The sequence below is a fragment of the Pongo pygmaeus genome, chromosome 1 (assembly GCF_028885625.2).
Source record: "Pongo pygmaeus isolate AG05252 chromosome 1, NHGRI_mPonPyg2-v2.0_pri, whole genome shotgun sequence".
Taxonomy (NCBI): domain Eukaryota; kingdom Metazoa; phylum Chordata; class Mammalia; order Primates; family Hominidae; genus Pongo; species Pongo pygmaeus.
Window position 1 is genome coordinate 41,784,621 of NC_072373.2, and position 11,612 is coordinate 41,796,232.

The following is an 11,612-nucleotide window of genomic DNA, read 5'->3' on the forward strand; positions in this document are numbered from 1 at the left end:
TTGTTATTTTTCATAAAAAAAGTTATATATGTTAATTTGTATTACGTCTATTCTTACAAATTAATCAGGCCAGGTGGGGTGGCTTACATTTGTAATCCCAGCACTTTGGGAGGCCCAAGGGGGCAGATTGCTTGAGCACGGGAGTTCAAGACCAGCCTGGACAACATGGCAAAACCACGTATCTACAAAAGTTACAAAAAGCCAGGTATGGTGGCACATGCCTGTAGTCCCAGCTGCTCGGGAGGCTGAGGTTGCAGTGAGCTGAGATTGTGCCACTGTGCTCCAGCCTGGGAAACGTACTTGGTACCCTGTCTTAGGAAAAACAAAAACAAAAACAAAAAGAATCAATAATTATTTAAAAAATCTCTCAGTTTGAATTCCAATATGATAAATACCAATAGATATAACCCACATAAAAGAAAGCTCTTTGGGATCTTTGTTAATCTTAAAATGTAAAGGGTGCCCTGAGGCAAAAAATCTTTGAGGACTACTGGTCTGAATTTAAAAAAAAAAAAAAGAATTTACTTACTTTCACATATTGGGGGCTTACTGCTCTAAACTGCTACTGATCCTTTAAGTTCACAATATAGAATTTCTTTACCAATTAAGTAATAACTAAATGAGAAAAGAAAGCATTACTGTTTTGTATAGCAATTAATAAGACACACATAATAATGAAGGAACTTTTTATATGGTTTCTTTTCTACGCTGCAGTAATTTGAGGGAGTGGTTTCTTAAACAACATACTATATAATGAAAGTGCTAAATAAATCTGCAATTTAATCAAATAAAGAGTTTCTCTATTTGAACGTATATTGGCCGAGAGCAAAAACGTCTAAATAAATCTGCTGTGCTGTTCTGCCCAGCCTCTTTGCTGCCTCCTGCAATCACATTACACATTCATTTCTGTGCGTTTTCTCACACTACTCTGCTCAGTAAGGACGAGACTGTGTAGAGAGAACAGGTCCTAGAGCTGGAATGCCTGGATTAGAGTCTCTGCTTCCCAACTTACTAGTTTCTTGAGCTTGGGTAAATCACTTAAAGTTCCTCTCACTCAGTTACCTAATTGATTAAAAGGGGATAACAGTACATAGCTCGTGGGGTTGTTTAGGGGATTAGATAAGTTAGCATTTGGCACATAGTGAGTGCTACATGAGTTTTAGCTCCTATTAACATTATTTAGAACAGAATGTCTTTCTAGGAGTAGCTCATTGAGTATAGGAATACTTTCATTGAGTATACCCCTATACTCAATGAAATCTTCCCTGATTTAAATTCACAGGAATCTCTCCTCCTTCTGGACTCTTAGTGTAATTATCATGATTAATTCTATTATTTGGTATTTCTCATTTAGTATTTTGGTTTGATACCTCTCAGTATATATTGTTTCTCAATAAGGTTAGAACTTCTTTTAGGAGGGTCCATGTCTTAAACTTTTGGTATCCCTCATAGTGCCTAGCAAGCTCTATGTAACTATTAATTGAATACTCCAATATTTCCACTTGACCAAATTTTAAAAACTCTTAGTGAAACTGCCTTACATGGTCACAGTGCACTTTTCCTCCAAGACTCACTTTGTTTATATGTTATAATGTATTATTGCTATTGTTTGAATCTGGTTTGTCTCTACCAAAACTCTTATTGAAATTTAATTGCCAGTGTAACAGCAGTGAGAGGTGATGGGGCCTTTCAGAAATGATTAGGGCATTAAGAGGGACAATGCCTTTCTAGAGTGTCTTCATTATTTCTTGAGGGAGTGGATCTTCATTCTTGTAGGCTTGGATTCATTACTACAGGAGCAGGTTGTTATAAAGCGAGAGCCCCTCTCTTGTGCTTTGTCTTTTTTGCACGTGCTAAATTTCCCTTTCACTTTCCAGCATGTTCTGATGCAGCATGAAAGCCCTTGCCAGATACTACTGCCATGCCCTTGAATTCCCCAGCCTCCAGAAATATGAGCCAAATAAATTTATTTTCTTTATAAATTATCTAGTCTCAAGTATTGTGTTATAGCAACAGAAAATCTATGAAAATTACATTTACTCTCTAAATGCACGTTTCACTTAAATGTCCAGTATCCCCAATTTCTATGACTTTAAAAGCCCTTGCAGAACAAAGGCTATTACCAAGTGCTCAGTGCCTGTTCTTGAGATGCTTCACATTGTAGCAGTCTCAGAAATAAGGTTTTTCAACTGAGAGGTTTTGTTCAACATGATGGTAAAGGCTAACCAGGTCACACTTTACAGAGTCATCTGGATACAAGCATATCTTTAGTTGGCAATTCTATTTCTCATTTCTGTGAGCCCTACTTTAACTCTAAGAGATTGCAGATTTAAATAAGGGACACTCAGTTGTGAAGGATGAATTCTCATGATTACTACATTCTTAATGCTTACAACAGACTTATTGTCAGAAATAGCAAGTAGTTATGCTTTCCTTCAATATCAATTTCTATTTACTCTAAGTCTTTGCTGTCTCCATAAAACATCCAGGAGTTGTTTGGTTAGAAGTATAACTTGTCACATAGAAAGTAAAATTAAATAAAGTTTATATGAATGCTTAAGAAGAGAAGCAAAATGAAAATAAAATTACTAACATTTTCCTTATTTCCTCTAAGGAGCAACTTACTTACCCCTCATTACAAATAAAGTGTATCTGATACCTAAGCTCATAAGTCCCATTTGCAGGGACTGCTTGGCCATGTAAAGGATCACATATACATGGACACGTTTTTCCTAAAAGAAAATAACTTTGAGATTTTTTCAATCCAGTCTTTAAACAGATCTGAATCAAAATGAAAATTCTGCATTGCTGTTTCGAATGCATGGGAATATTATTTTCTTTATTTACCTATTATAAGGGCAAATTTCAGTTTCATGTTCACCCAGGCAATCTATTGCCAAGAAAAAGATTTCTTGGAGATTTCAATTTCTCAAAGTCTGCAAAAATGCATTGCTATCTTAAACCTCATTTCACAAGAAAAAAAAAATCATTATCTCCATAGTGGAATATGTACTCTAAAATGTGTGCAAATCTCTAGAGCAAGAAGAAAACAAAAAAAGAGGCTAGTTTATTTACTATAACAGGGCTCATCTGAGACAGGTAGCCATGTGTGATTCTGATCACAAATAGTATGGGTGGCAAGAGGAGGTACGTAGAAGTGTCCTTTTTTACACTTATAATCTACTTGTTCCCCAATCTCATAGTGGGGTTTTGCTTTACCAACAAGCTCCATAGCTTCAAATGTTGGTGGCTCCTCACAGGCATCTAGGGATAAGAGAACAGGAACATGAAGATGAAGTACTGATATCACTTTCATCAGCCGTGGACTGTGGTCTGGCAGCAGGTAGTACAGAAAAAATAGGAAGGCCCTTGGCAAGATTTTAAATGACTGTTCCATGCTTTTACCCGAGTGCTGGTAGTAGTGGAGGAAATGGGACTTGCATGTTTTAAGTAACATCCTATTAGCTTTTGGTTTGTGTGGGAATAAACATTCGACAGTAAACTGAAGAGACAGCATTAATGTCTTTGGTCTTAAAATATATATGGATGCATCTTTCTCCACATTTTTCTAAATTCATTTCAAAAGTAACTTCTCCTCTAAGAAGTCGTCTACAGTATAGAGCACTCTGCTCAGATTGTTCTTCCATAGTTTAAAACACTAACTTATAACAGCTTGTCACTTCAGGCTGTCTTCTCTTAAAAGGCAAGTTCCTGGGGGTCAAGAACCACGTTCTTCTTTTTCTACTACACTCTACCCACCTTGTGGGTGCTCAAGAAATGTTATGGTAAGAGGTGATTCTTAAGTAAATGTAGTGGATTTCATAGATCAAAATAAATATGAACTCAAATATTCTAAAATATAAGACTTTATTTATAGGTTTCAGATAAGTGAACTGAGCATCTGACAAGTGAATATACACTACTTAAATATAAAAAATTTACTACTTTGGACAGACTTATATGAATTGTTTTTCTTTTCTTGAACATCAAACACAATTTGATCTTGCCTCACTGATCATTGCATCATGCATTCCCTCAGAAGCTCCCTGAGGTAGCTGTTGGATTGTTTATCCAGCATGTCCTATAATAAAGCTACTATATTGCTGTGGTTTTAGAATTTTTTGTTTCTGTTTTTTGTAGTTTTTTTTTTCTCCCTATCATTTCTACTGCGGCAACTCATCTTCCTCAAATTATCTGTGGGCTTGTAAAATAAGATGATGGAGACATCAAGTAAAAGCCTAAAGGGCCAACAGAATGCAAAGGCCTCTTCTATAGTGGAAGGACCAAAGTAGATAGATCTATTTTGATCTCCAAGGAGCATTTTTTTTCTTACTCCCTGGTCATGGTCCTACCTCAGGTTGAGAGACTGGTCAAGAAAACTCTAACCAAGTGAAATCTTACTTTCATTTCATGTCATATTCTAAATTCTAAAAATCTCCATATATACACTGTCCAATATTTTCTTTATATATCATGTCCTGCAATGCACTTATTGGCAATACGTTTTCAGAGGACTGAATTTCTTCCTATGGAAAATTTCAAACTAAACATGCCTACCTCCAGAAAAACAGTATCTTGACTTATTTTTTCTAGATATTTTATATTATAATTAATATTAAGCTACAATGCTATACTTCAACAGTAGGTGCCATTATATCATAAGATAGGTGCAGTCAGAAATTTCCCCAAAGTTCCAGGTGAGTTTTAGTAAAGTGAATTATCTACACTGGGCCAGGTGCAGTGGCTCACATCTGTAATCCCAGCAGTTTGGGAGACTGAGGCGGGCAGATCATGAGGTCAGGAGATAGAGACCATCCTGGCTAACACGGTGAAACTGCGTCTCTACCAAAAATACAAAAAATTAGCCAGGTGTAGTGGCACATACCTGTAGTCCCAGCTACTCGGGAGGCTGAGGCAGGAGAATTGCTTGAACCCAGGTGGCGGAGGTTGCAGTGAGCTGAGATTGCACCACTGCACTCCAGCCTGGGCAGCAGAGCGAGACTCTGTCTCAAAAAAAAAAAAAAAAAAAATCTACACTGGATCCACTGAACTGTTCAATTTCTGTACATTCACACCTGCTTGCAAAAAATTAACGTACATGCATACCCACAGCCCTGCCCAGATTGGTATTATCAGAAATTCATAGTATTTGACTACAACTGAAATAGCAATGAAACCTGACCATCTTGCTCCTTCTCCCACTTTCCTATCTAAAACCTTTTTTGCTTCCACAAAACATAAACTCTGACATCTACATATTTCAATTTTATTTCTCACTTCCCACTCATTTCTAGGTCTACGAAAATCACTTCAACTACTTTCCAAGTCATTAAATGGCCTCCTCCTTGTTAAACTCCTCCTAACAGTCTCTTCCTTAATAGTTTGAATTACCCTTTTGATAACATGAGAGCTACTGATCACTCTGCCCTCACTCTCTTCTGCCTAAAGAGTTCTCGCTCCTTGGCTTTTAGGAGAGCAAACCACTCTGGTTTTCAGCTTGTCCTCTGGCTCATACCAAGGTAATATCCCTGATGAGTCTGTAGGAGGACTTCCTGAGATTCCATTCTGCAGGTCACCCTGGGAGAATATATACACTTCTGTGACTTCATTACCACTGATAACCAGCTGCCTCCTGGCTGGGTATCTCTCCATCCCAGATCTCTAGCTGGGGTGCCAAAACTACATATTCAATTGCCTCCCCACACAGCTCTACTTGGAATGTGTCACTCTATCTCAAACAACACAGGGAGGCCCAAGAGCCACTTTTGACTCTACACACACATACACATACACACACACACCCCCCAAACAAGTTATGTTTCCACGACTGAAATGCTCATTTATTCTATGTAGTTGTATCCTTTACTTTTCATTCAAACCACTATCATTTCTGATGTGGATTACCACGACATAACCAAATAGGTCTCCATACCTATCTTGCCACCTTTCATTCAATTCATTTTTCACATTACCAGAGCAGTATTTATATGACAGAGTCATCAAGGATTTTCCAAGACAGATACCTTTCAATGGCTCTCCAATGACCTCAGGATGATGACTAAGGCTTCCTAACATAGCTTAGAGACTTTTAAATCCCATCACAATCAGAACCCAAGAATACATTCCAGTTAGGTGGCAGACCCAGGAGGCAGGCCAGTCAACTAGGTTCCCAGGCCACACTGCTGAACCACTACCAAACTGCTTCCCATTACTGCCATTCATCTGGAGCTCCCACATGCTGACACCAACAAACTCTATCTGCAATTAGGTCCTCAAGAAATTGTTGCTACTGTGTCTGGGGAAATTAAAACAACCCTAGTTTGGAGTCACGCTGTGCTAAGTCAAACAAAAGGGCTCAAGCTGCCCTAAAAGGACAGGGAATAATATCAAAGTCTGAATTTACGATGGGGATTGTTTATTCCTGACAAGCCTGTTGCTTTTCAGAATTGCTCACCCTGTGATTTAATCCTCTCCCTTCTTTCTTGTCTCCTTTGCCCTACTCTGCCATACTGAGTAGCTTGGCAGTCCGGCAATGTCACATCTTGGTGCCTTTGCTCACCTTGCTTCCTCTGCTCTGAATTCCCTTCCTCCCTGGCCGGTAGCTACAACTCCTGCTCAACTCTTGTTTTCTTTAATCCACCCATCATCTCCTCCAGGAAGCATTTTCTGCCTCCCTCTGGGAAGCAGTAATCAGTCACCTTCCCCTGGAGTCTCCCCTGCATGGATCTCTCAGGTAATTATCACGTGCTTTTGAGTTTAATAGTTAACATGGCCGACTCCATTCATTCATGTGGCCACAAACCCAGCACAATATGTTCCTCATAGTAGCTATTCGAAAAAAATTTGGTACTCAAAGTCCACTGTCAAACACAAAACAATGTGAAGAATATATTGTAATCAATTTCATATTGAAAATAATCATTCTACAGAACAATGGAGAAAGAAGATTTAGCCATTTCTTGTGTTTCCTATCTCCCAGTCTTCTGGTATCCTGGCAGGTGACCAGATATGGACTGCTCTTTTTGCATTGTAGCATGCCGAGTAAGGAAACGAAGAAGCAATAAGAACTTATTGGTCTTGGCTTCTTTCATTGGAAATAAGGAAAACACCTGAAACAGGCAGAAGAGACCACATACAACAGGAGATTGGGGGTTTTGTCCAAAAAAGCAGCTCATCTTCTGGAGGAATGAATGAGACTGGCCTGAAATTTGACACATGTTTCCTTCTGCTATCTCCAACCATTTGGCAACTACCTTTGAGAGGGCAGGTCTCCCATGCACAGCACCACCTGCTTACAAAACCTTATCTTTGTGAGAGTGAGTTGCTCCAAAAATTGAATGTTTATTTTAATTCATGTATTCTCTCTGCCTAGCACCGTGAGTTCTCATTTTTACTTTCTCTAGGTTTCATATCTGTCTTGATTTAACCCTATCAACCTCAAACTTAACCTTGTTTTTCCTTCTCTTCATTTTTAGTTTTGTTATCTTCCATGTTGCACCCTATTCATTTTATAATTCTATGTTCCTCTATTTCAAATTGCTTTCATTATCTTCTTCAACTTCTAGGTTTTGTGTGTGTGTGTGTGTGTGTGTGTGTGTGTTTGAGACGGGGTCTCACTCTGTCACTCAAGCTGGAGTGCAGTGGTATTAGGGCTCACTGCAGCCTTGACCATGGGGGCTCCAGTGATCCTCCCCCCTCACCCCCTTCAGCCTCCCAAATAGCTGGGACTACAGGCACGCAACATCACACCTGGCTAATTTTTTGTTTTTAATATTCTGTAGAGGTGGGCTCTCCTTATGATGCCCAGGCTGTACTTCTAGTACTAAGCCTATTCTAAACATTAATCTTTAAAAAGAAAAAAAAGTCCTTTCGTTTTCTTCTTATCACCACTGCTCCCTAATCCCATCACCCTCCTTCCAATTGAACGTTTTAATGATCAGTGAGATGCAAGACTGAAGTACTGGAAGCCCTGCAGAGTCAACACAAACAGGGGAGACAGATCCTTTCTGGCCCTCAGCTGCCACTGCCCTAGCTTTTTAGGTTCAACAGAAAGACCATCCTGAGCATAGCTCTTTAAAGAACCTTCCTCCTGGAGGCAGGAGGGACTTTTTCCTAGGCTCTAAGCCACAGCCAAATAGTATATTTAATTTTCTGGTATTTAACAGATGTCTATATGGATACTGAGTTAGTGTTCATACAGAAGCAAACAAATGAGGCTTTTGGAACCACAAATGGGGGAAGACAGAAGATTCCTGCATTCTGATGGGGAGAGACAGAGAATAGAAAAGATCACTTTAAAAGGGTGATTACAAGAGGGACTTGAACTGGGTTGTATGTGTTCAACCTGAGTTGGAGGGTTCCAAGAAGGTCTCTGAGGCAGTAACATTCCAGCTGAGTTTGCAGAAGAGCCCATTTATGCAGCAGGTCATGGGGAGAATGTTCCAGGGCTGAGGGAACAGCAAGCACAGATGCCCCAAAGTGGCAGAGTTTTGTCTGTCTGATGAGAAGAAAAGCCTTCCCTCCCTCCAGTCATTTGTTAAATGCCGTCAGAAAATTATACTCCTTTCCTCCAGAACACTTCCCTGGTTAATATATTTGTTACTATTATGTTTTGGTTAATGTCTGCCACTCCCAATACATTTTAGCAAATATCTATTGATTGCCTACTGTGTTCCCAGCGCTAAGCACTTAACAATGAGCAAAACAAAGTCCCTGCTTATCTTCCTGCATGTACATGTGTGTAAACAAATAGTAAAAAAAGGATAAAGAAAATAGGAATTGTCTGTTATTACCTACCAGTGTAACAGCACCAAACATACAAGACCCATATTCGTTGAATGAATGTTCCTAAGAAAAGAAATGCAGCGTACAAACTGTACATGGAATAGGATCCTAAATATAATTTGGACATAGACACACATGAAGCACAATAAAGTCAGAAGGAAATATACCAAAATATTAAAAACAGTTGTCCTTTTATTTTGTTCGTTTTGCACAATAAGCCTGTATTTAAGCATGTATTTTTTGGCTTTTTTTTTTTTTTTGAGACAGGGTCTCGCTCTGTCATCCAGGCTGGAGTGCAGTGGCATGATCACAGCTCACTGCAGTCTTCTCCTCCTGGGCTCAAGCGATCTTCCCACCTCAGCCTCTGGAGTAGTTGGGACCACGGGCATACACCACCATGCCCATCTAATTTTTTTATTTTTTGTAGACATGGGGTTTTGACATGTTGTCCAGGCTGATCTTGAACTCCTGGGCTTAAGCAATCACCCAACTTGGGCCTCCCAAAGTGCTGGAATCACGGGTGTGAGCCACTGGGCCTGGCCTAGCATGCCATTTTTTAAAATATTGATTCCATTCAATGAAATACAAAACATTGGGATAGGACTTAAGCTTCAGTTTATGAGCTGTAGGGGAAAACCAGACTAACATTATCTGCCTTCTTTGTTAGGATACTAATTTCTCACTAGGTTTGGCTACTATTGCTTTTTAGGTTGCTTCACATCTCTCAAATATGACTCAAACTAATGAAAAGAAGGAAAACAATGTCAAAAAGCCACTAGGCAATGGAATCAGATACTGTCTATATTTGTTGGGAACAGGAAGATGACTCGATGGCCCACCCACCCCCCAGAAAAGCAGCCACTTAAAATTCAAGACCAATACGATCTCAGGCAACACGGACACTGTTCACAGAAGGCACTAAAAGCATGGTGGGCCCTTACCACCTCTCTAACCCCAGGCACTGAGAGCCTGCTCTCACTCAACATGCCCTCCCTAGCCCCAGAGTCCACGCTCGCTCCATTCAAAGCAAACAGTGAACTGTCTTGCCCACAGTGAACTCCGCACACAGGCCACTTGCGCACACCACGCTCCCAGCAACACCTGGCCAGGCCCCTGCTCGCCCAGCTCAGCCCAGGCCAGCCCAGCCCATGGGGCACAGCAGACGCACTGCAACCCTTACCGCGGGTACTGTCCAAGCCCTAATGAACACCCTACTCACCAAGGCGCCAAGGGAACACAGGGCAAACTCTCACCACCCGCACAGCACGGGCCCTAGCAACACTCCCACGCACCTGTGCACTCCAAAGCAAGCCCTCACCTGGTGCGCCCAGTCCGCCCTCCCCTTGCTGACTGGGCTCAATCCCGAAAACACGATTCACGCTTCTTTTGGGAACGCAGCCAGATCCTGCGTAAATGTCGGCCGCGCACACCACGCCACCAAACAAGCTTCACCTCGGGCTCTGCGTGGTTCCCGCATCCCCCGCCACATACCCCCGGGATCTGAGCACGGCACGCCTCGGAGAACCCTGGCCTCGCTCTCTATCCCAAGCAGGCACGATGGGCAGTGAGCTTCGCCCCGCGCCTCCTGCCCGACTGACTGAGCAGAGCTCTAGCCTCGCCGCGGACGCGCGAATCCACCCCGGGGTCCTACCGGAGAAGGAGGACAGCAGCAACACCAGGGCCGCCAGAAGCAACCCAGGAAAGCGCCGGGAAGGAAAGGGACGCTCCAGACGGACGGGAGGCGCCATGCGCGGCGCGGGAGACCCCGTAATTTATCCGGAGGTGAGCAGAGAAACCGAGAGCCAGCCGAGCAGGGAAGTCCCTTCTGAGTCCGGTTATTGGACACAACAATCCCCAAACTCACATTTTCCAGGGCCGCGTGACAGATGGGCGTGGCCTAGGCGCTTAAGGTGAAATTGAGTCTTAGCGCCGGGGCGGCTGGGGCCAGTCGGCGGGCCGCGGGGCGGGGCCTCGGCGCGCAGGGGCAGCCCGTTGGCCTTCGAGGAGACAGGGCATGTCCAGAGCTCTTGCCGGGGGTTATCGTGGGCTAGCACCTGTCAGGGTTAGTTTTATCCTGGGGCACTGCAGGCTGTCAGGACTGCCTGGGTCCTTACTTGGTATTTGGCATTAGTCAGTCATTATTGGGAACAATATTTGAGTTTTTCTTGCTTGAATGCCTGCTACTGAATCGTCTCAGCGCCGTCTTGTTTTCACGGTCTCAAAGGTTTGGCTTCTGCACTCCCAGCCCCTAAGATAATTTGCCCTTTGCTCCCCTCCCTGGAGAGGACCCGTCAGAATCTAAATTATTAAGCAACACCAGGCCGTTAGCATATTGAGATTCTATGGGGCCCTTGCCCTTGAGGAACTAAATATTTTATTGAAGAAGAAATATACATGCATGAACAATGTAAGGACAAGGGTGTCCTAAGTGCCAAATTCCTGGAAGCAATAAATGCAGGAGGATAGGGATGGGTAGAAATTGTTAGGCGAAGTGGATAAGGGGGAGAACTTTTCTGGTGAAACAATCTCAGGAACAATGCTGGAAAATTAAGAATGAGCAGGATTGATTTGTAGGGTTCTGAGTAAGCCAGTATGACTGGTAAAAGGAAAAAAAAAGGGAACATGACTGGCATTACAAGAGCAAACAAAAAGAGTTGACATCTCTTCCTCTCCGATTGGCAAAGAATTGAAACGTCAGCCAATGTGAGTGAACGTGTTGCAGGGGGACCAGCACTCTGTAACATAACTTTTCAGTACGTTAAAAGTCTTAAAGTGGACATGACTTGTGTTAGGCTCTCAGTTCCCAGAGAAATCATCAGAGCTGTGAT

General features: G+C 42.0%; 1 protein-coding gene across 1 annotated transcript in view; it reads right to left on the minus strand.

Annotated features, from left to right (window-relative positions):
* CR1L (complement C3b/C4b receptor 1 like) overlaps positions 1–10,633 on the minus strand; it is a 74,033-nt gene extending 63,400 nt beyond the window's left edge. The window contains exon 1 of the mRNA XM_054473028.1: positions 10,436–10,633. Within this exon, the coding sequence (XP_054329003.1) occupies positions 10,436–10,532 (97 nt within the window). The 5' untranslated portion in view covers positions 10,533–10,633. The remainder of the gene's footprint in view (positions 1–10,435) is intronic.
* Positions 10,634–11,612: the final 979 nt, after the last annotated feature.